This window comes from Protomyctophum bolini (genome assembly GCF_963924005.1).
Source record: "Protomyctophum bolini genome assembly, chromosome: 23".
Classification (NCBI taxonomy): Eukaryota; Metazoa; Chordata; class Actinopteri; order Myctophiformes; family Myctophidae; genus Protomyctophum; species Protomyctophum bolini.
Window position 1 is genome coordinate 9,660,035 of NC_137884.1, and position 26,456 is coordinate 9,686,490.

General features: G+C 41.8%; 1 protein-coding gene across 1 annotated transcript; it reads right to left on the reverse strand.

The window, feature by feature from the left end:
- Positions 1 to 5,440: 5,440 nt before the first annotated feature.
- On the reverse strand, positions 5,441 to 25,856 carry etnk1 (ethanolamine kinase 1). The gene is made up of 8 exons (XM_080757090.1): positions 25,556 to 25,856; positions 23,505 to 23,764; positions 22,168 to 22,308; positions 20,407 to 20,549; positions 13,854 to 13,937; positions 12,430 to 12,590; positions 9,687 to 9,760; positions 5,441 to 8,614 (listed from the first exon to the last, which is right to left on the reverse strand). The coding sequence occupies exons 1-8, from the start codon at positions 25,700 to 25,702 to the stop codon at positions 8,542 to 8,544; spliced, it is 1,083 nt and encodes a 360-aa protein (XP_080613216.1). The 5' UTR covers positions 25,703 to 25,856; the 3' UTR covers positions 5,441 to 8,541.
- Between the last annotated feature and the right edge of the window lie 600 nt (positions 25,857 to 26,456).

Sequence of the window (26,456 nt, forward strand, 5' to 3'; positions counted from 1 at the left end):
CCTGCATTCACAGAAGTGTATATTTTCTAGGGCTAGGCCTTTAGGAGTGTCTGACAGAAGCACCTTATTTTTAATGTCTCAATTAGTTTTTCCTTTTGTTTTGTTTAGAAGTGAACTGAAGACTATTGTCCTTTTGGATATTGTATTGACAGTATTGTTGATGTTAAGCAAGCATTCTTTTGATACAGTATAACTATGAAATACTTTGTTTGAATTGTATAATGTTTATTCAATCGTAGGCTACCAAACAAAGTGAATAAAGTCTGTTTTAACAAGCTATCACACATACTAAATAATAGGCAAATCAATGGAACAGTTGGATAGCTGCAACTTTCGTGTCCGGCCTTGTGACAAGCTCCATATAGGCTATGGCCGTCTCCATATGTCGAACCTCATCAAACCCTGTACACTCAAGACACACTATATGGCCAGACCTCATCAAACCCTGTTTTTCATTGTGCATTTTTTGGTCAAAGTTTATTCCATGCCAAAGTGCTAGCACTCGCCCAGCGCTTGCCCAGCAGTGCCTTGCAAATGAACCAAGTTGGTACAATACATGGATATGTGGAGCTGATTATCATCACCTTTGATGAGAAGTACAACACTGACTTCATTAAACCCTGGATAGCCATACATGGAGAAGACTGGATCGTCACCTACTGTACATCTGCATATATGGAGCCGGCCAGCAACTCTACATCTGACCTCACTGACACCATATTGTTTAACTCCTGCTTTTCAACTGTGCCGTATTAAGAAGCTGTTTCAGCGCGACCTCGCTTCTCGCCCTCAGGACGTCGTACTGTTTTTTTTTGTTTTTGTTTATTTCTTTATGACTTCATGACTTCATAGTCAACTTTATGGAAAGAGGACATGCAGGTGGCTATATGGGGTGGGGTGACCGAGGAAGATGCAGAAAACGGAAGCAGATGGAAACGAATGATGCGCCATGGCGACCCCTGATGGGAATTAGCTGAAAGGGAAAACTTGGAACTTGAATAAGCAACATCTGTTAACGGAGTAAGCCACTAGTAGGCTCACTGCAGCATGTCCAATGTTCATTATTTACCCATGGTATATACTAGTAGCTGAGTGCTCATTTTCAGCAACGCCCTGCACACGTAAAGCTACAGAGACACACAAAGACAGTACAGAGACACACTCACACATTAAGCTGACCAGTAGTACAATCAGTCTTATGCTGTTGGCCACTGAGCACTCCCACTGGAGAAGCTGGGGGTTCAGTGCCTTGCTCAAGGGCACATGTGTTCCCTAAAGACATTCAAAACACACCAATTCTAAAGCATGAATTGGAACTCTACAATTATATTCCTGTCTGTCTCTGGTCTTCAGAGAACATCCATTCCACTAAGGTATCAGTGACCGAAGGAGCTGGAGTGTGTACGTGCATGTTTGTGTGTGTGCTCTGAAACTTTTTCAAATAGTTGTGGTGGAGTAACAACTATAATAAAAGTAGTACCTGAAAGTACCTGAAAATTGTAATTAAGTACAGCATATAAATGTTACTTCCATCAATGCCTGTCAGACAACCTGACAGACAAACTACAAGACAGTCAACATATAGTAAGATGCTTCATATAGCATAACTCACTAAATGGTGTTAATTAAATGCTTTGCATGTTTGCTACTGAGTGAATCAACATCCAGGCCTACTTGCCTGTGAGACAGACTAGATTAAGGCTCTAACAGGCCAATTATGACTAAGAAACGTATGAGATGGGATTCACATTATGCCCCATTAACACCTTTGACTGTTGGAGAAAGAAAAACAATAAGTAGGATAATGAGTTTTGCGGATAAAGTGTGTATACAGTATATTAATGCGTGTGTGTGTGTGTGTGTGTGTGTGTGTGTGTGCACTGGGTATGCATGTACATGAATATACATGGATGCATTCTTGTGTGTGTGTGTGTGTGTACGCACACATGCATGCATGTGTTTGTGGGGGGGTTCGACTGTGGGTGCAAGGCAAACTGGAGCGTGTGGAGCGAATGCAAGCTGAGCACAATTAACAGAAGCATAAATATCTCTGTGTGCTTAAGCAAGCTATTAATCAGATATAAATAGAGTGAAGGAGCCTTTCGTGATTAACGAGGTGAGACTCGGTGCTAATTACTGTTTCCCTCTCTGCTTGTAATTAGGTTGGCACGTCCAATGCCGAACAAGAGCACCCTGACCCCATTCCCCCCACCCAATGGCCATTGTTCTACAATCTACATGCTCTCTTCTGTCGTTTTCAGTGTGTGTGTGTGTGTGTGTGTGCGCGCGCGCTGTGCAGGGCCAAATTAGTCATTGGGCTGGAAGGGCCAGGGCCCTTGGGCTCTCAGGGACCCTTCGGGGAAACTGGACCGCGCGGCACTAGGTTCGAGGCCCTTCATTGGCCATTGATTGAGTCAAATTTAGGTCAAAAAGATGATACAAAAACGAAAAAAGCCCCCAAGAATTATCGGCCCAGCCGCCCAGGGGACCTTGTGGGGTTTAATCCGTCCCTTGGGTGGGTGTGTGTGTGTGTGTTTAGATATGTCTGCATGATGACTGCTGTTCAGTTTTGCTTGCATGGTACCAAGTGAACATTGAGTTTGATCGCTACAGTATTCTGTAGAAGATCTGTAGACTATTAATTCTAACTGTAAATTATGTTAACTCGATTTGATATTTTAAAAATCAAGAATCAAGAATATAGATTGACATGCATTAGGCTGCCTCTGAGACACCAATCTAAGAACATCTTAGCTGTTGGACATGTTTTTCTCTGGTTCAGAAATCCTTTACTATCTGAGGGATAACAGTTAAACTCTGATCATGTTTTGGTTTTACTAGTGGTTTATCTACCAGATCCCCGACGTAGGCGTCCCTGGTGCAGTAGTTACTAGTTACACAGGGAGATCTCCACTATATACAGTACACTCACACAGGTGAGTGTGGGGCTGCATAGCACTCCCAGGCCCAATGCTTCATAACTGTAATCCATTACCACCACACTTACTCCTGTTTTGCTTGGCTGGAAAGTGGCTGCTATGACCTTTTGATGGCTAAATGAAAATAAGTGGAGGCGCGAACAGCCAATATTGGATTCCGTTGCTAATTAATGTGTGTATTATCCGTGTGGATGGAGCTTGGGGGGAGAAGGAAGGAAGTTAATTGAATTACAGTGAGCGAGTTAGATAACGCACTGTTGTAATTGTTTGACTGTCTAAGATGCTGCTCAAATTATAGGGCGACAAGAGGCAGGCCTGCTGCTGCCGCTCTTCAAGAGAAACACAAGGAATTGCGTGTTTGCTTTTGGGGTGTGTGTGGCGCGAATGTTTTTCTAATTTAACCCGTGGGATGGCACACATCAAATCACTTGGTAGAACAAATGCATACACTGCTTGTGTGTGCATTTGTTGTGTGTGCAACAAAAGCACCCTATGCAGCAGCAGCACATACTGTTTTTGGTGCTGGGACCGCCATGTTCAATGCTGTACAGTGTAGGCCTTGTACGGATCTTGAAGTATGTTCTGTTGATTTTTTTTGTTCCTTAGTTTTTTGTTTCTGTCCATGAAAAATATACATCCAGTCACACACCAATCATAGTTAGTTTTCAACCAAGGTTCATGTTTTAGGTTGTTTTCAGAGAAAGTAAAAGATGAGTGTTAAATTGTTTTCATTTACTGCTTTCTTTTGTTTTAGCAATCTTAGCTATTTTTGACAGGGGGGTGGTGGTCTTTTTTGCAAAATGTTACAGCGATTTCTTTATTAATATTTACTATAGTCGGGCGTAGGAGGAGGCGAAGGTCTCTCGCTGAAGCCACCAGAATACACTTCTCAGAATGTTGCAACACCATTCTTCTCTCTCCGCCTGCAGTGCAGAGATTGAGACATTAGCAAAACAGCAACAAAGGCACTTGAATGAAACACATGAGCTAATAGTAACAGTGGGTATCTGCACAAAACTATCACCGATACCAACAATACAAATCTGCCAACCTAAAACCAAACAGAACCAGACCCAACCCAACTGGCATGGTCAAAATGACCCAAAAGTTTAAGTTTAAACTTTTGGCCCGGACGAGCCCCCACATGTTACACCCCCTAGTCTAGGGTTAGGGGAAGCAACATAAATGTAGAAAGACAATTGCAATAAAACGGACGGTGCATTTATTTACAGCCCAATATCATGGATATTTACAACAATATACAATAACCCAAATGAACCTGAACTAACAAAACACAACACAAACATAACAAACACAAATCAAAACAGAACTCAAACTTATCCCAAATAAAGAGCTTAACAGGATGGTCACAGGTTGTGGTGATGTGGGGAGAGGACAGGGGGATCGATTCCCTGCTGCCCTCTGAACAGAATTGTTTGTCACTGAGCTTTATAGTTCGGGTGTGGCCACCACCCAATCCACTGCTGGTGTCATAGGGCTCATCAGAGCCGGCCAATCCATGGAGAGGACTAGTTCCCCACAGCAGCAAGCACTCTCCAGTAATCAGTCTCATGATGACACAGGTCTCCTCCTCCTCTCACCAACTCTCCACCTCAGAACAAAGGAAACAACAGATAATACCAAATACAAAATAACCTAATTATGGCTAGCCGTAACACCTTTAAGAACATTTTATTTGAGAACAAAAGTTGACCCCCCCCCCCCCCCTATAAATAGTAATTATATAATAATTGAATAATTAATAAATAGTGTTTCACCTCTTATAATTGTATTTGGTAATGTAATAGCAGAACATTTTAGAACATTTTCTAATTAAAAGGCACATTAATTTAGCATCAACTGGTCATCATAATTAACAAAATTATGTACAGCTAGAGCTATGTTGAAGGCCAGCCACATACAGTAATAGGTTTTAAAGGTCTAACCCTGTAGTTATTTCATAGGTTATGCTGCCATCTTGTGGTACAATAATGTAACATCTTGGCAAAAACCTAGTTGGTCTTGCTTTTGTCGTTAGGCCAGTGTTGTCACTTATGGGCGGCTGTAACTTTATGGGAATAGTATTAGTCGTCTCTTAATCATGTTTATGCATATTGCTTGCTCAACACTAATTGGGCAATGGTGTACAAAAACATTTAAGCAAGGGGGACATCTCTCAAACATTAGAGGTAATCAGATATGGATTTTTCAAAGCCGATATAGATTCTAATTAGGAGAAGGCCAATGTACCGGTATGAACAGGCTTATTTTCCCTCTCTCAAAGATTCTGATATTGATGTAGCTGACTCTGTAGTTAAATCTGAACTCAAACTAGTCAATGAAGAATATAGGCATCCCAATATGGTACACAATGCACCAATATGCCCAAAATATAAGTCAAACCGATATAATCAGACTACCACTAATTAACATACAGTAGCCGGTTTGGGAATGACATTCAAAATACAAAGCCTTAGAGAAAGCACGCGCATTAGTACGGGTAAATAGACTTTATTCTTCTTTCAAAGCATGTTTACAGTATTGAAATGTTACAATATTTCACAGCTTGCCTTGGGTAACTATTCACTTTAATGCAAACGTTTAGAAAAGGAAAATCCCTCTATGTACATTCATTCACATTTGACACAAGCAAAGATATTACATTTTAAATGTACATATACACATATGCTACAGTGGGGAAGAGAAATGTAAGCACATTTAAGAGCACATTTCTTTACAATGTTAAATACACGCACGAAGATCTGAAGCATAGTGGAGATTAAAGTTCTAAGCAGCAATGAGACGTGGTTACAGTGGTTTTGCATTCATTTCTCCATTTTAAAATAGACAGGGAGAAGATGACACCACCCTACAACCTCATGAAAATGAGACTTCATCAAAATGCTTTAGAATATCCTAACTGACACCATTATGTGGCAGTAGAATTTAACAAGCTGTGTAAACACTGTACTGTACTGTATGTACGCGCGTGTGTGTGTGTGTAAACATGGCCTGACAATCTCCTGACAGGAAACCGAAACTACATTAATCTCCCAGGGACCCAATTCAAGCTTGACTTGTGCAAAAAATATATAAACAGCTCCAAACAGAAGCATGAATCAAGACCATTTACCTTTAAAAAAAAGAAAAAAAAGTGTACAGAGGATTGTTAAAAGCTGTACCATTTTAAAAATCAGGATTAGGGCCAAATGTAACCATTCCCATGTCCTCCCTGCATCCTAAATGATCAGATTCTCAACAAAGAGGGACAAAAGACAGGTCCAAATAAAAGATCTCACATGCATACAGACACCAAGTCTACACAGTAAAATCCTCAGTGTTGATTTATCCATGCATTACATTAGTAGTACCCTCTCGAGCTAAATGAACTGGAATGGATTTTACCGTGTACAACTTTATCATGGCCGTTCCTCTGCTACAGTAGATTTACTTGACTCTCTCCATCTCAATGGTCTCTTCATATGGACACTGTGTTGCTACAGCAGAGCCCTCGGACAAAGTCATTTTGTTAGCAGTGTATTTTTTCAATCAAAGACTCTCGCATTACTTACTGCATTACTCAACACACCACGCACCCTCCAAGACCTTCTCCCCAAAAGAAGAAAAGAAAACACTTTCTCTTAAATAAGTATAAAAAAAGATGTATAGACATTCTAATTTCCTTTCCAAGTGGGAAAAAGAAATACAATATGCATTATGTACAAGCAGATAAATCAGCACTTTGGTGTATAGGCTTGTTGAGAAAACAGATGAACTCAACTAATGCAAAGGATCTCCTATACCTCCTTAAAAAAAAGCATTAAGTACTGGGAAGAAGGGGGGAAAAAAGTACTGAAGGGAGTCCATGGTTGGGATGGGGAAAATGGTGTCTGACACAGACATCAACCTAAGATATTGGTACTCCATTCAGACAGACATCAGGCTAAAAAAAATGAACAAACAGATTAAAAAAAAGAAGAGACAGACATCAGGCTGTTGTGTGGACCAGAAGCTAGTTTACTTTGTTGCGATTCTTCACCCGACAGGACTCCTCTACAGTCCAACAAACTGAGCTTACGCATTCCTGACAACAATGGCTGCCGGATGTGTTGAATAAGTGTGATAGTGCCTGGAGCAGCACTGTCAACACCACGCGCGTGCAGCACTGTCAACACCACACGCGTGAACTAGTCACTTCTCAAACATGCCACCTCGCTACCTTACAACGTACAGTTAACCCGCTGGCTCATGACACAATGAACATGGAATGTTCCCGAATACATTCGGATACTGATCGGGATCAACACAACAGCCCGCTTTCATAAAAAAACACAGGGCCTACTTTTTACAGTGAGATGGGGTTGTGTTATGAGAAATATTCCTAAATAGACCACCAACAGTCCAGTCGTATGTACACTAAAAGTCGGTTTGACCCAGGAGGGGGAAGTTTAGATGTAAACGTCGATGATGCACTTCTGTCCAAACGCTACCTTTACTTTGGAAAGCATAAAGTGACAAACCTCTCTAATAAAAGGTTATATGAATATTTCAGCACACAAGGGAAAACAAGTCACAACGTAGGCCACAGTGGGTGGGGGTTGGAGTTGTAAGAAGATAAACTGTAGGACGGTACTGGCCTTTCATGGCGAACCAAGAAACCCATTTTTTCCATCCAGGGTATGGCTTTGTCAGCTTGATTCCGCAGAAAACAAAAGCAGAATATACATTATGCCACTTCTCTGGTACTGTATGTATTTGGTCATCAGCTAGGGTGTGGGGGGGCTCATGAAATCATTAATAAGGGAATCTGTGAAGGTTTCCATAAATCATTTGATTGTGGGGTTTAGGTTTTCTAAGGTGGTTGACCATGAGTGAGTTGGGTGGCTGTCATGTCAGTTAATAAGGATATATGTATGTATCAGCTCAAAACACTGGCAAACACAACCCATTAATAATAAATTAATGTTTTGATTAATATTGGACAGCATTATTTCAGATACAGGTCTGTCTTGAATAAGACCAAGAAATAGTAGTAGTAGTGATATAAAAAAAATTGGTTGGCCTTTCCTTCTGCAGTGTACTCCTTGTGTTTCGCGCATGCACACTGCCGTTCACTTCCTTGTTTACGGCTCCATTAGAATGGCTCATAACTTTAAATCTAGGGCTCTCTCCATGGTTTTGCCCAAAAGGGCAACGTTCCGTCTTCATTTCTGACTTCAAGAAGCATCTCGTTTGGAATATAAACACTTCTAGAGAGACTTTAGGTGTACCAGCATGAGGTAAGAACGGAAGATTATGACTCCCGGGTTTTGAGGGGCAACGGTAGCTTTTCAGAGTAAAATCTGCCCATCTGCTTGCTTGGCACTCTAGCCTTCTAACCTTTATTCTGAAGAATTCCCCTGCAAAACTAGTGTTAAGAGAAAGGTTGATGAGCTGGGCTGACTCTTGCTCTTCCCTAGAAATTCCCCTAGAGGGTGCCCTGCGGTCACTGCATGATGAGAAGCAGTACAGGCTGGGTGGGGAAGCGGTAGAGCAGGAGGATACAGTACTTGGGGTGGTTGGGTGAGTGGGTGGGTGAGTGGCACAACACAGGTGGTAGTTATTAATGCGGAAAGTTGAGCTCTGCTACCTCAGCTTTCATCTTGAAGTACTGATTGAAACGGAGGACTGCGTATCTGTGGAGAGACAAGAAATACAGATTAGGGTTACATGTAATGTCGAACTGTTGCTGCATGCAACACGTTTCACACACACACACACACACACACACACACACACACACACACACACACACACACACACACACACACACACACACACACACACACACACACACACACACACACACACACACACACACACACACACACACACACACACACACACACACACACACAAGCCAAAACTTTGTTATCAGTGGTTCTCAAACATTTTCATGTCAAAGGCCCCCAATTTAAATATATTTGGCTGGACCCCCCATCTGAAAGGATTGTTTGCCAGGAACCCCCCATAAAAATAAATTGAAAGATTTTAATTAGGGGTGCACGATTATGAAATTATGACCAATATCCGATCTCCAATTATTTGCAACATATCTGCAGGGGCTTGGCCCAAAGCCTGTTAATAAAGTAATCAATAAATAGCCTATATACTCTTTTCCAAGTGTCTGTTTTCACAACTGAATTACTATTTTTTTATTTTGTTCTAGACTAGAGGTACTAGACACTTTTGGTGTATATTGAACTCATTGAATAAAATAGGATTAAAGGTATTTTTGATACTATATTAGTTAATTCCCCCCCCCCCCCCGGACCCTACTTTGAGATCCACTGTGTGACCCAAAATACACCTACTGCAAAACTATGCTGTACCCGATTTGATTTGACCAGGTTATAATAGCTGACTGATAGCTAAATTGACCCTCCACCTAAAAACTAAATCTATTTGCATGCGTTTTTATGAGTTTATCACTAGCAGTGTGAGCACTAAAAACGTATACTGTCGAGCAATAATGCATAGCTAGAGCGGAGGATAAAATGCCATTTGACCTTCCTGCGACATTCCAGCCACAGGATCAGAATTCCTCAATTGAAGAGCAGGTAGACTAACTACTTAAGTTATTGTATTAAAAACTACCAGCCACATTGGTCAAAGGACTTTTTATTCACTGGCCAAAGTTATGGATTGCAGATTCAAACTAATAGCAATGTATGAATAAGATTCTACAACTTCAAGAGGCCAACCTACCCCAAAAAGTCAAAGTCGATTTTAGAGACCTTGGCCTGAATCAGAGCCCAGAGACCCCAGAAGAAATGAGATGCCTAAAGAAAGATGGAGATAGAGACAGACATGGAGACAGAGGGGGAGGAGAGACAGGGAATTAGCACATTACAAGTGCTCGCTCAAGCTTAATGTTGTTTCTAATTACCCAACACAGAGCACTCGAGCGGGGACAAGGCCGGTAATAAAATAAGCCAGCAGAAAATGCATGGTGCTATCCCTCGCCCGTCCTCCACCCAGCCCTCCTGTCTTTGCAATTGTAAACAAGGGTGAACAAGGCTCAGGGGAGAGACAGGTAACGATCACGTGGTATACCTCGCGACATTAATAATAGCCGTCCATTCACATGGGCTGTGCCTCCCAGGCTGATGCAAAACGCATGTCTGCCACATGCAGAACAGGTAACACGGGTTACCTGCCACCTCTAGCCAGGCGGTGTGTTTGCTGAGCCAACACATTCAACACTTAACAACGAACCCTCTGGACTCCGTTCCCATTGTCCTCTGTAACAATTATAGGCCTTTAAGATGGACCTATTCTACGAGTCATACACAAGTGGGTCACCTTCAAGAGACACCTACCTCTAAGGTTCTATGGATCAGTGAGAACATGAAATGTGCATAAGTAGGCCACTAGGCTGGAACTAATCGTGCGTAGAAACCTTGTGTAAACAACTTTCTAAAACAACTGAGACCATAGAAAGGCTATATCTGGTGCTCCTGTGGACAGAGGATAGTAAATTCCTTAGGTACTTCGGTACTCATTGGAAACAGGAACCCAATCATTATTTAGACTGGCTGTGAAAAACAAAACAGACAGATTGTGTCTGATGTCAGATTGAAGGGGTTAAAGATTCTTCAAAAATATTATACATTAAACTGGATTTACAAACTGCTGACAATAGGCGCAATCATACCATACAAGCTAATGTAAACTGCATTGTTCCACTTGGTTTTACTCAATTTTATATATTTTCAATACCTGAGAACTTTCTAAATATTTTGTCTTTTTTGGACTATTCAGAGTCCTGCATAGAAAAAGACAGCACAGTCAGGGACCATGCCTGTAACCTGGCAATATTCTAGGTCAATACTTAAAAAGGATGCAGCTTACCGAAAAGGTCAAGTTTTTAAGCACTATGGAGAGGACATTAATTTGAATAGGTAAATATTAAATAACATTGACTAACAAAAGTGGGAGACTGGGAATAAATGGCTGCAAGAGTTAGTCTTTATTACGCAGTTCAACTTCTGAATTAGATTTGATTACATTTTCTATTTCAGATTTGTGACCAAGCACATTAGCCTAATGTATTTTTCCACAAATCTCTCTAGTTTCAATAACTACTTTCATTCGGAACAGTTTCCATTTAGTAAAGTGTCACCAACCCAGAGGCATGTCGAGAAAATGTTTATTTAGGCAAACTTGGGCCTGTATTAGGAACCGTGATATTCATACACACAAAGCAGGATGTGCGTCAGAGTGGCAAGGAAAAATATTCTACTGGTTCTCTGGAACAGTAATATCACAGATTCACATTCTGTAGACAAGATTCTCAATCACTGGCTGAAATATAACCACTTAAAATTGTTATACATCGTCAAATAGGCTATAGCTACAAACAACGCATTGTGACGCGATGACATAAATGAACTTGTATATCGGTATAATATCGATATACTGCGAGTGCTTAATAATGACCCAGGGACCCAGCTGGGACCCAGCCAGGGTTCCAGGCTGGGTCGCTGGCTGGGTCGCTGGCTGGGTCCCTGGCTGCGTCACAATTCGTTGACAGGATCACATATTGCTGGGCAATGGAGTGCACCACTCAAAAAATAGATTTGACAGAATTACAGGCCTTGAGAATGTCGTCAACTAGTTTTTTCATCAGACTACCATCTAGAATTTTGCCATTCAACTGGAAACATTTATGACCAGTATATTTTGGACTGGTAACTGACCAAAATATACGAAACCTTGGGACCACATGGGACAGACAGTGCATCACAGCCTGTGTATCTATGACGTAAGACTCCAAACTTAGGCAAGGTTTCAGTCCAATCCGAGCCCCATTGACTTCATTTATACATTTTAAGGTTACTAAAAAGTATAAAATATATGTGAACAAGATTTAATAGGGGTGCTTCTGTGGCACTGGCACTGTGCACAAGAAATCTGGCACTGATCCAGCAGAATAATCACTTAGATTAGAAGATAATCTTTAGTGCAGCCCTATCATAGACGTTACTAATGAATCTGGAGTGGTAAACCAATATAGCTCAACCAATAAACAACTAGAAAGGGACTATTTTCAAAAAAGCATGTACATAAGAGAAAGCCTATGCTTCTGCCAGTATACCAATTTCAGCCCATCATGTTTTGATCAATTGGTATTTTGTGCAATATATTGGCGAGACAGCATGGTCGGTACCCAGTTAGTAGTATAGTATGTAGATGGGGGAAAAAAAGAGTACATATTTTCCAGTAATAGATTATACTTTTATTATAATATTTGGTTAGCATTAATTGGCTACTGATTTCAGGTCTGGGAATAAACAGGCGTACTACATATTTTATTTACATTTCGTATTTTGTTATGCATGTACAGTAGCCAATAGATTTCCATTTCGATCTGATCGTAATCACGTTGAATTAGGCCCAAGTAAAAATTGTAATGTAAACTGCTATGTGTAACATTACTGATGCTCACCAGGGTAAAATGGTTGACTTGAACATAGAGGACCTCAACCTCTCTGTCAGTGACCTCGCTGGCCTGGCCCTTATGCTCCTTGTAGGCCTCCAGGTAGGACCGGAGCCACTCCAGCTGGAAGGTCCTTCCTGGGTAGTGGCTGTAGTCAACCTCGTTCAAGCCTGGAAGACACAGCACACACACACACACACACACACACACACACACACACACACACACACACACACACAGCACGCGCAGAGCCACACGCACACAGTGCGCGCAGAGCCACACACACACACACACACACGGTTTAGGAGGCGCCATAAAAATCATATTTTTTTGCAGGATCACACACACGCACAATCGCACATGCATGCCTGCAGGCATGCGTTCCTGTAGAACTGCAGTAGGCTACCCAATACCACTGCTGTAGCCTAGTACAGAGATTAGTTGTTGGTAGGGTAACTACTTAAGGAAACAATAGCCAGCACTAGGCACACGGCATCTGATGCGCAACCCAACCCCCACCTGGTCTCTCCATTCAGTAGAGTGCGTTGGTGCGGTAAGTTTCTCCTCTTTGTTTTCATGGGAATGATTGCAACTGAACATAGACAGAATACTGCTGAAAAGTGAGTTTGAGTTTCGAAAGGATTTCAAAAGTGTTTCAGAAGCCATAGTCAGGATAGCCTAATCTGATCACCATAGCACTGACACACTGACAATAACAATGCAAATTTTGCAAAACTAACTAGAATTCACCTATAGCTAAGACCCGGCCTCTCCCACTTATACACTTTCCAGCCGGCCTCATTCATTCCAATGTAAATATCATGGATTTTACACATTAAACCCTGCTTCATCATTGATTTCACTTAATTCAAATATCAGCAAATTGTTCAGACCATAAGGAGAATGTGATATGCATAATAAGAGTACTGTTAATGTTGTGTTTACATGTTTAGATGTTATTAATAATCTGGGGGGGCACACAACCGGTGAGCATACGTCGTCAAAATGTTTTCTGCACGTTAGATCAAAGACATGCAAGGCGCATTTGCGCACCAACAGCTGAGACAGTTATGTAGAGAAATCTGACAGGCATTCAAAAGGAACTCAAATGTGATGTTAATGTCCTGTAAGTAGACTTATAAATAAAACTAGTGTTGACTAATCATTACATGTAGCTCTTATTTTGAAGAGGTAGTTAGTGCACAGGAAGTCTGTTTCAGTTGTAAACAAGCTACTATGACACTTTCCCAAAGTTACGTGCAAGCAGACTTAAGGCTTTCAGGTACGCCATGAATGCTTCTGAGCAAAGACTAGTAAAATGAGCAGGGAAATGTGTTCTGGAATGAAGTCTTAGGATCAACCTAACAAATTGGTCCTGTTAAGATCACATTAGTGTCATAAATGTTCCTGGTCACACGTTATTAACAACTTACCAGCAAACTCGTTGAAATGGTTCCCAATGTCATAGGCTTGGTAATTGTAGCCTGCGTACTCGTAGTCAATGAACTTTACATTGCCTGGAAAGAGAGGGAGCCTTGTTTAGAAGGAGACACAGGAAGAGGAAGTAAAAAAAATGTTTTGCGATATCGCTTTGATAACTCAATCTCTAGATTGTCATCTGACATACTGATGGAATGGCTGTGTAGTACTGGTAGTGTTTAGTTAGCCTTATGTGGCTGTCTAGTTAGCCTTATGGCTGTTTAGTTACCCTTTGGCTTTCTAGTTACCCTTTGGCTTTCTATTTAGACTTATTATACATGTAAAGAGTAAGTGTTTGCATTTTGAGGGAGAAATGAAACTGCATAGTACAGTAGTGACACAGAAAGGAGAAATAAGACAAGACAAGCTTTTACATGAAGAGGAACCAAAATAAATATAACTTTTGACTTGTCACACATGCACAAAGATGGGTCTTGTTGATGAAACACACCGTGCAGATAAATTGCCCAACATCATAGCCATTTAGAGTGAAAGCTTGCTTTTGTTAATAGGTCAATGATTTGAATACCACTTGCATGCTCTTTTTATATTTTGCTTCATTCTAATACTAGGAAGACAGAGAGTTCCAATAAGCCTTGAAGTGCTAATTCACTTTGGTACTTTTTTGGTCTCTTATATTTATGTATTTATGATGGTTGCAAATAGGAAATGAGGCAAGACAAATACTGATATAATTTGTATTTGTAGATGTCTCCAAGATGTTTATAAAATTATATTTTTCGAGCAGTTAGCGTAAAATGCCAATATTGGAGGGTGACAAATACTAATAAAAAATATATATTGAGGCATTCCAGCCAAAGTGAAAGACCACTCTAAGCTTTACCATTGTAGGACATAAAAACAGATTGGTGTGAGACAAGCAAGATTGAGTGACCAACGTGTCGCCCAGGGAACCAAACCATGGGAAGTCTGAATAAATGACCGTATTCAGGGGAGAATGAGCAAAGCATGAAAAGAAAGACACATATCGTGGGGTAGTAAAAGGGAGACAATGATGTTTGCTTTGGTTTCACTCAGACCTTTAAAGGAAATCAGTGTGGTCATGCCATTTGACTAAGGATAACATTGTGTGGAAGAGGTGGAAAGAAACAAAGGGAAAGGGAATGAGGGGGGAAGACAGTGACATTGAGAGATACTTGATAGCACAAAGAGCTCCAAAAATATTTGTGCAGCGACATTCAGTTTGATATTTTACCTCCAGTCTACTTTACTCTCACCATTAACATTTTTATCTAATGTTATCACATACCCAGATTTAATTTAACCTACGTGGGAGTGGAAAAAAGGACAGAGGCGGTGGTAAGCTTGCACAAGCTAAAGTTATTAGCTAACCAATCAACACAAGCTCAAGTGCCACAGGCTGTTATCGCAAGTTGTAGAATTTTTGGGACCAAACACAGTTGCTGCGAATGGTACAGTAGAATTCATGGCTGAGAAGAAAGTTCAACTCAGGGGTGCCCAAAAGGTAGATCACGATCTACCAGTAGATCACAAAGGCTGTGCATGTAGATTACATGACATGCCCCTAAATAATATTTAATTTAAATAAAAAAACTATTTTTGGCATCTGCCAAAATATTTCCATAAATTGACTTGATTGATTGACTGACATAAAAAGTGCCTGTCAGCTCAAACCCATAATGCAATACTTTTTCAAGAGTGTTGCTGCGCACAAATGTTGGTAGATTACAAATGAAATACGAAAAAACTCTACCTATTCCATTTCCCTTTCCCAGTGCATTTGTCTTAAATGTAATGCCAGCACCGTTATTCCAAAGCCATTTTCAGCAATGGTATTATAATGTTTTCGGTGGGTAGATCTTGTTGAGCTGGTCATTTTGAAAGTAGCTCTCAAGTCCAAAAAGTGTGGGCATCCCTAGTAGAGTATCTGTGAGCAAAGGAAACAAAACACAGAGGGGAAAATAGCCACCTTTCAGATCACAGAATGGCAGCCAGCAGCAGCTGCCGTGTTTTCAGCCAACTTCCTCTCCACACTGTTGTGGAAATTGTACTGTGAGACTACTAATCCTAGTGGGATTTCGTGTGCAAGGGTAGTTCTTTGTTTCAAGTAAGATCAAATGCTATTTTCTCAATGTTTTTGTAACAAATAAGGCTATGGGTATGTGATAATTGTATGGCCGAGCATTCGTGGTTGACTTCGTGGGGGGGGGGGGGGGGGGGGGGGCTCCAAGCTATAAATGTCATTAAATGGGGGTCAGTACTAGTAGCCTCTGCATGTCAAACTGGGGGTCCTTTTCAAATGGGGTCTTGCCCTGATCATTAATTTCAGGGCAAGACCTCGACCTTGCGCGTGCCGACTCGGCCCCCAGCCTGGTACCGTAGTCAAAATATGGCCCTTGAGGAGAATTTATTGGGGAACCCTGATGTAAATGTAGTCTGGAGGGAATATATCAATAAATGAAAACTGCTTAATCTTGATGGATGGAGTTCACCGCAACTGTATCTGACAATACAGTATCAATGAAAAGCAGAGTGAAGTATTGGAATAGTGTAAAAAGATGTTCTCAAAATACAAAGCCTTACTCATGCAGAACAAACTTAAGTCTGATTTAAACTCAGTTGTGCGCCAGTAACGCACAACAGAAATAACAACTCTACAAGCTCACAAAGTGTACAACACTTTGTGAGCTTGCAGATCACCATTGTCAATTTGTCTCTGCATGTCACGAAACGCAGTATAAATTAGACATTGTAGCTCAGGGTTTACAAGTGGCATTCACATTGGACATTTGAACTTTTGAAGCACCATACACACATACATTCCCAATTGAACTTCTGTTCTCTCTGACAATGTTCTGTTTTTCCATAAGTTTGAGCTAGCATTATGGAACAGAGTAGAGTGGTTGTTCGTTTTGATTTTTTTTTTCAAGTGGTGCTGTAGTATTTAAAAAAATACACTTTGAGGTGGGTTACCAGCCGGCTTGTAGGTCCTAGCGGGACACAACTCAACACCTCCGGTCAGTGGCTATTGCCCCCCTGTGCAGCAGACGAAAAGGTTGGGGCAAACACATGTGTCACACATACACAAGCTCACTCTCTCCTCTCGCGCACGCATCTTTCCTTCATGCATTTGTTCTCACACAGTGTTGCAACATCAGGCACAGCTGCCAACCTCTTTTTACTTTCCTTTCCCCTTATGCACTCTCACACACACACACACACACACACACACTTCCCCTTTTCATGGCACGCCCCCTCCAGTGGCTCATTTTCATTGGTCAACATTTAGCCCAATGGCGTGACGCGTTCTGGTTTTATGCAAATGCCAGGGGCTTCCTGCCTGTGAGGCTGTGACTGAACTGCAGGTTTCGCGGCCTTGGACAAAAGGGTGCACAGAATGCGTTTTGTTTTTATACATTATTTTCATTGTTTTTTTTTACCATTATCTGGCTTTAATCAGAGAGATAAACAAAACCAGCTTGTAAGCGAGGCTGAGAGAGATGGTGTGTGGGAGGACACTCCCTGTTTTGTGGACTTATGTGAACTCATGTTTTAGGTCTGATTATTATTTATTATGTCTTGGTTAGAGTACTTTAAAATAACCTATGTTGTTTGTACACGTCTTTAAACAGCATAAATGGACAGTAAATTTTAAATCACATTTATTTTCACAAAGAAAAGCGATCAAGGCACACAAAAATATAACAAAACAAAAATATTTTTTTATTGCATTGGCCAATGCATGGCAAGTAGGGATGTTAATAGTTAAACGTTAATCAATTAATCGCTGTTAAGAAATTAGTCGGTAGTCGTTAACAGTTGATAACTAATCGTAATTAATAGAAAATTACGCGGTCCTATCATTGGGTGGTTTTCTGTGAATGTAATGCTGTCTGAGTGTGTGTGGCCGAGGAACGCACATACAAAGATGCCATTGCCTGGCCCTGTATAGTCAATGGTCAAATAAATATTTGATTAAGGAATATAATATGCTTTTTGTATTATTTCTGTATATCAGCAGAAATATAGATTTGTATGTTACAAAAACGCCGCTCATCAACTAACCTGTTAATCGATCGATAACCTTATATCATCAAACCTCATTATCAAAACGTATCAATTAACTATTAATGCATTAATCGATAATTCACATCCTAGTGGCAAGAAAGTAAAAAAATGCACCTACTGATCGGGGTGACTAAACATTAGTGAGGAACAAACACCTTCGTTAGGAGTTAGGACAAATCATAAGCTCTAGGAGTTAGGACAAATCATAAGCTCATGGGCATTTCATCAAAAAACATGCTTCTCCATTATTCAATTAATAAAAACAGTAATCAATGGAATAATCACCAAGATAATCGATATTTACAGCTCTAGCTTTAACCGCTTTAAACTGAAAACAAAATCTAATAAAAATGAAAGAGTAGACAGAATTCTCTCTCAGTATGTCAGTATTTATCTCCCTCTACTTCCCATGTGGTTTTGTCGAGACAGGAAATTGTGGCTCCTCGCCTCACGCTAACAAACGAGTGGTCTGTAGCTCAGCAGCAACAGCTGAGCCGTACTCTGTTGAAGAGCAAGGTGACTAAAGGGTGTATCTGTGGGCGGCGGGGTGCTGGTGGATCAACTGTGTGAAGCTGTCCCTGTGTGTTCATATGGCGCCCATCCACATACTCTGGAATGAATGGATTAATTATGGCTTGGACATTGTGGCGTCCATGCCATTGTGGTGTCTTTCAGTCATGTGTAGGAGGTGTGGCCTGCTTGTGTATTGTGTCGAGTGTTGTGCAAGACGATAAATTACATGAGGAAAACTTAAGAACTAGGTCTCTGTTCAAATTAATCTCTCTGCAGACAGGATACGATCTCCTGATCTCTGCTTTTTTTGGTCCTAGTGGGGATGACATACATCCTGCGCAGTGATCTAGGATCACTATTGGCTAGTCCAGGGGTTCTCAACCTGGGGGTCACCAGATCATTAAAATATATATATTTTTTGCAACTGAAAATGGAAATTAAGAGTTTACATAGTACATGCATAATCTTTCCTTAACGATTATATCTGGTCAAAAAGGTAGCACAAGAACGTATTAAATGGCAGACAAAGTACTCACATTTCCATTTCTTTATTGGCACACACCAATAAGGAACGCGTTTCGGCTATGAGCCTTCATCAGAGCATCGTTATTAGATATTTTTTTATGATGTATTTTCTCTCTATTATTAAGGTTATTGTAGCTGTCAATTTGTATTGGGGGGCAGGGGCGGGGTCGTGAGAATGACACAGATCATTCCTGGGGGTCCCCAGCCAAACAGGTTGAGAACCCCTGGGCTAGTCCAAACATTCTCTACCAATGCACTGCTTTCGCCTTTATTTTAAATTATTTTATGGAGGGCAGGCAGTATTTTACATTTTAAGGATTCAGCTGGTGCTATGTTATAACCAGCAGGGCTAAATGCAGTGTAGAAGAACGTGTTCCATCACCATCATTGCCACTGCCAGTAGCCTAACATCAAAGGGCACTGTAGGGACAGAGATGAATCTGAGAGGAATACATAGAGGTACATGGAGCTCATTTTAACCAGGTTGGGCTGGTCAGCCACAGCCTCGGCTGTCTCTCCTAGGGAAGAAAAGCTGGACAAAAGCAGCTATGATAATGGCCACCTCCCCTCATCATGACTGGTCCAGACAAGGGGGGATTGACAGCTCTCTAAGGGCGCGTTCGGAAATAGCACACTGTGCAATGCAAACTAATAGGCGAGTGCACTCCCGGTGCACATTTTGGAACGCACCATAAACATCTTCCCAAAAACATCTCCAGCCTATCCCCGGTTATATAACCAGCCTTTAACCTGAGGGAAATCCCTCCCACTTGTCTGTTGGGTGACTGAAGTGGAACTTGTTGGACCTTTAACTGCCGTTTAGAAAGAATGTCAGTGCTAGGAATTGCATTCACAACATAAAATTTAAAAAGAATCATGTACTTTCAGGGAAACTCAACGTTGCAAATGCAATTCATTCCCTCGCTTAGCGGAACTGATGTAATGGCTTGGCTGCGATGAGCAGTGGTGAACACTCAAGTTGGTGATCATACAATTTGAACAGACGAATTCCTGCATTTTAGCAGGAAGGCATTATTTTCCATTAAATTACAACAGAACACGATAAAAATGTATGATGCCTTCAATTTTCATATAATTTCAAACTAATACACTGATCTGCAACAAATAGCCTCTTACGGCAACTGTTGATGCTTTTTCAGCGTATCTCAGGAACAAATGGCAGCTGCCTGTGGCAACAGGTAGCGTGCATCGATTTAAAATCAACATATGTTCCATCTGTTCAAATTGTATGGAAATAACTTGGCATTCGGTAAGCATGGTAAGTAATGAAGTGTGGTAGAAATGTATTCCTACCTGAGTCAAGGTGCCAAATGCAGTCTACATTACAACACAATGCAGTCGCAGGGTATAGTGATATCTAGTACAGTTATGTCTTGCACCCATGCTGTGCATACTCACCTGCGTGCTGGTTGTAAATGATATTCTTGCAGAGCAGGTCATTGTGGCAGAGAACCACGGGGGAGCCCAGCATCGACAGGCTTTGCTGGAGCCACACCAGCTCCTCTGTGAGGCGCTGGCGACTCGGCACCTCCGTGATCAACCTGCGGGAGGGACAGCAGCGAGAGGTGGCGAGGGTTAAACGATTCGAAATGACAAGAGTGAACAAACGGAATATGAGATGGGATGAATCAGTTGAGGGATGGGGTGGTGGGGGTTGTAATTTATCCTAACAGAGAGCAAGGGCATTCATTTGTGTTTATGGGCAGATTAATCTCATGTTGTATGAAACTATGAATAATCTTTGAAACACTCTAAATGAGCACTTTGTGCTGCTGCTACTACAAGACGAGTGAATGTGTGCGTCTTACTCTTATGGGAGGGAGCACACTCAGCACAGTGAACTGCGGGTGTGCTCTGCTCCGGTTACAGAGTAGACAGGAGATGGGCAGGGAGACGCCTCTTCATGAATTGAATACTCAGGACCCCAATGGAAACAAGCCATAGTTCTGTCTTGGTTCAATCCTTTTAGCATTGTATTCGTATTAAACTGTACTCTTGTGCTTTTTTTTGCAAACTGTTTCAACAGTATTCAATCTGGCTCATAAAACTGTTGTAGCAGAGATTACAGAGACGAATTCACAAAACCATTACAAAATAGTGAAAATACCAGTGCCAGAGAAAAATAATGTGAAATGAGGTGTTAAGTCACTCGACCCAGGTGGCAAGTGGAAGGTGTATTCTACTGACCTGGAGGGTTCAAAAAGCACGTGATCAATGTAATGTCAACTCCTCCTGCTATTCTACGACAGTTCTTAAGAACGGAGGAGGTTAGGAGGTACACTACAAAACTCTATAATCCCTCCCTGAGGGACTACAGCACAAACTCAACCACAGCAGTAGCAGCAGCACACACAATAGTATTAGTCACCGTGTCTAATAATAGTAATAGTGACAGACAGTATGTCAAATCAGTCTGTTAAATCATATCGGAGGTTGATGTAAACATTCAACATCCATATGATTAAATAACAGTATACAGTGGGTCAAACGTTGAACTTCAAACTGTTTGTCCTTGGAGGAATTTGTTTCCACAAGCCGAAGTTTGACCTCAGTCTGACTATGCCGACAGCGTTACACTGACTAAAGATACACAGAGGCCTTATCGATAGGTGGGCAATAAAATCATGAGCACACTTACTTACTATGTTTATGAATGGAACCCCGCCCTGCACCTTTAAACATGTGCGGCTTGTGCGCATCAACTAGCAGACAGTAAACAGTGCCGTCACATGTAACATATGGATGTGGAGACGTGGAGTTGCTTCGAACATTGACTCATCGATAAGGAACATCAAGGACGGGTCATAGTTATTCATTGTGTGAAAGGCCACTCGGAAGTCGGAACATAAACAAACAGGCCTGTTGGCTGATGAAATTAGAGTTTCTTGTTGTCCTAGTGTTTCCTTAATCAGGTTTATTGCGGAAGCTCGAAAAAAGAAAAGGGGACAAAAATCCATTCATTGTTCCATCATGATGTAAGTTAACAACACGTGATTATTTTTAATGATGGTGAAATTTCTACGTTTGTCAACTCATGTTGACAATGACATGCTAGAAATTAAAAGGGCAAAAACAAACAACAAAAAAAGCCTGAGACGGAGATTTTAAGCCAAATGAAAACTTGCCAATTACTTGGGTGGCTACTTGATATGTTCTTACCTTGTGTTCTGCTCAGGGTCCTGGAAGTACTTGGGGATGAGGGCGAAGTATTTGCCCATCTTCAGCCAGAGGTCAGACCGGGGAACCCAGCCATTGTGGGCATGAATGGCATGGTACTTTGCCAGCTGCCTTGCTATGAGCCTATAGGGAGGAGTTGGCAACAAGAAGATTTAATTAATTTGGTGCAAAAGGAAATGGGAAGATGCAGCTGACATGGTGATATAAAAACGGAAATGTATACTTTGTTGAACATTGTCACTGCACGGCACACAATAGCCGATCTACAAGCTTGACACGTTGTGAGCTTGTAGACCGGCATGTAATACCTGCGCAACAGAGTATAAATCAGGCATAAGGGCTGGTGCGCATACTTATATAAGTGTGTGCACGTGTGTGTGTGTGTGTGTGTGTGTGTGTTGGTGTAGTCATGTGTCTGGGTGTGACTCCACGCTTAAGCATGCATTTACATTACAGTATGGATGGCCTTAGCGTTTTCAGACAAGATCAGAAGCTCAGTTCCCTTACAAATCCTCATTGACTCATTAACTCATCAAAGAGAACTGCTTGGCCTTGTTGCATTATGTACCATACCAGTTAATCTACAAATTATTAATTTAATAATAGTAATTCATTGATATTTTGTTTCCTTCTTGCAAAATTATCCTTAGTTAGTTGGTCCAATATTAATACTCACCGAAGCATTTTTAATGCAAATAATTCACCTGAATTTCTCTGTATGCATTTATTACATACAAAATACTTGCTGGTTATTTTCGTATTATTTATTCCTCATGCTCCCGGTGTGTAAAAACCTTTACTAAAACAGTGTTTCTCAAAATGCTGTCCAGGGACCCACAAGGTTCCTTGAAGGAGTTAAAGGTCTGTAACTCTAAAGGCCTATTCATAGTCTGGATTTTCAGTGGTGAGGTGACCACCGCTCCGGTGGTGAGCTGACCACCGGAGCTGGAAAAAATGTTGAGCGGTGGTGAGTAAAAACAGAGAGAAGGGCTGGAGCGGTGGCAGTGGTTTTCTCTTCACCACGGCTCGTGACGTCATGTTGTAGTTCGGTGGTCACCTAACCACCGAAAATCCAGACTATGCATGAGCCTTAAGCCCCCTTTTTCACCGGGGTTGAACCGGTTCCGTTCTTTTTTTTAACCAAATGAACTGCTAGAGCCGTAAAAAACCTTCTCATATGGGGGTTCTTGGCATATATTTTTCAAATGGAGGTCTGCGGGTTAATTAGTGTCAATTTTGGAGTCCTCGACATGAAAAAGTTTGGGAACCACTACACTACATCCATGATGTGTGGACAATATATTTGTCTGTTCTTCTACCTGAACAAAGGCTCGCCACGGATGTCCTCAGGCTCCAGGGCCCTTCCCTGCAGGAACTCATAACATAGGCCGTTGTTGAAGGTGCAGTAGAGGCGTGGGGCACAGCGATGAGCCTGGAGCACCCGGAAGCTCTTCACCTCATTCTCCCGGTCCACTAACAGCTCCGTCTTGTTGCCGTAGATACGAACCAGTACCACATCTTTCATACCTCCTCCGACATAGCAGCCCAGCAGTTTGTTGGTGATCCCATCTGTGAAGAACTACACAGAAAGGAAGGGGTTGAAAGGGGAGGGTTGGTTATTGTACAGGTAGTATTTAACCACTAAGAGCTCTATATACTTCCATCTTTATGTTGGGGACCTTTTAGGTCGCTATTTTCACCTAGCACAATGACATGGCCAAAAGGTATGTCAGGTTGGAAGCGGTTGAAGACATAATTAGGCTGATGTTTAAAATAGTTTGCCTATGGCCGTTCTTCTATATTGTCCTCTTTAAATCACTGAACCGAACGGCCTCTATTGTTCTGTGCAAGTTCCGACTCGATTTGGGTTCTGGCAACAGACTAAAGTGAATGTAGCCATGGAAATGAAGGCTTGTCTGGGTTGATTTAAGCTGAATTGTTCCCCTGGTGGGACTGGGAACATTTTCGGGGGGGGGGGGGGAGTGGGGCGGTCCAACATTCCGAACCTAATCGTTCACACTATTGGGGATAGACTAACAGCGATGACAGGAATGGCAGGAATTTTATTTTGTAAAATGAACCAATGACAGTCCTTTGCTGACCTCTCACATTGTTTGTGACCATTGATGAATACAAGCAAAGGGGTAGGGCCTGTGACCCACCACATCACCTCCCCCGTGTTTATGAAGAGGGGCGACGCCCCCCTTACCCCCCACATACAGACCCCCCACAGACAGTGACTCTGCATCACTCTTGTCTTGAGTCATATGTTGTAGCCTGCTGCCCAAGTCTGACACGACAACATGGCAAGTTGGCAAGTTAGCAACAAGTGAAGTCACATGACCTTAAGGAGATCATGGGACTCATGCAAAACGTCATGCAAATTCATATCTCTATCCGAGTTGGCCTTGTGCGTGCGTGCATGCGTGTGTGTGTTCAGTGTTGCTTCCTTGAGAAAGGTCCTAGGTTTACTGGGCTAGTATGCATTTCATGGACACAGAGTACACCAACCCAAGATGACACACTCGGATGCAACTTCTTTCATTCCTCCTACCCTACCACCACCTCCCCAGTCCCCACCCCCACCCATCCAATGCATGAACTGCAGAAGTCACATAGCCTACACAGCAAAATCCAGTAACCAATCTGGAACTTATTAACTACCGAATACCGATGTATGACTGAAAAGCACTAAGCATTTACTTTGCAGCCAGTAGAGTTGATAATAAGGCTTCATACATTCATTTGTATGTTAAGAGGTCGCAGCAGGGTGTTTACTGTTTGGGTTGTATGTGAAGGTTGAAATCTGCAGACTGCAGTGCACTGTCTGTACTGAGAGTGGTACATGTACCAGAGTTGATATATGGCACTGAAGGCATATATTATATGCCTTCAGAGGTCGCTGTGTGTGTGTGTGTGTGTGTGTGTGTGTGTGTGTGTGTGTGTGTGTGTGTGTGTGTGTGTGTGTGTGTCACTGTGTGTGTGTGTGTCACTGTGTGTGTGTGTGTGTGTGTGTGTGTTGCGCTGTGTGAAATTCCACTGGCTGCCGGTCACGAAGCAGCAAAGTTGGCGCAGCTCATATTGTAAAAGGAGCCGCCTGGTTCTCTACGACATTATGTAACTGCATAGTAACTAATACCTGCTCTTGAGCCGTATACTTCGTCATATGACTAATGGCGAACATAGCCGATCTACAAGCTTGACTCAGCTTGTGTAGATATATGGATATTTTAGGAAAATATTTGAAAATCAACACCTCTGGGGGAAAAAATAGGGAGGCCGGATTAGAAGCTGTTAAATTAAATAGAGAGCAGTCATGTGGGGGCAAGCCGCACTTCTCAAATAAATGAATGAAATAAATAAAGGATACCTTTATTTTAACCTCGGAGGGTTTCCAATTGGGTCTCAGGCTCTTGATGAGTGCCAGTGCACCGTGTCTGTAGTCGTTCTCGTCCATCGTCACATCTATCTTCGGCACCGCCGGAGCCTCGTCGGGGACATGGATGTAGTTGGCCATTTTGTGAACAATGTATATCTATATGTGAATGTATAAATATATCCACGATATAAAGATGCGTCTGTGTTGACGGTGTCAGAAATATTATAGAAGGCTGGTTGTCTTGGGAGCGGAGTTTTAAAGTGTTCTGCGATGCAAGCAGGCAACGCCTCTCTCTATCATACACATTACACAGAACAGTCGCCGACGCCGTTGCATGCTGGTAAATGGCCGATGACTCACTCGGAGGAAGCGCTCGTTCTGTTTCCGCGGTGGGCCAGGTCGGGCGGTCTGCATGCAAGTCATGATGCAAGTACTAGCAATTTAACCATAACCACCGCAACCGCTCCACTGGTGTACCCTGGAGGAGAATTCAATCGCGATACTGTTACTGTTTTCCCTTTTTCTTTTTTTTCGTCTTTCTTTTTTACGTCGTAGACTGACGACGACGACACGCCACCGACTAATCTACTTGTAATGAGATTTGTGTCATTGGGGTTAACTTAGATGAATAAAGTCCTGAGTTCAAATGAGTATTGGAAATTTGCATCAAATAGTTACAGTAATATACTACGGCACAATGTAGAAACAGCTTACTACAACAGCAGTAAACAAGTTCTTGAGCTTTGTCCAGATACCCTGGGTAAACATAGTACCTTTCCTTTCAGTCTACTCTAATAAAAATCCTGTATTAGAAAAAATCACACCCGTGTGAAGTGAGTGGTGCAACTCCATGTGTGGGTCCCCGGATCTTCCAGACCCACAGGAACAAGCC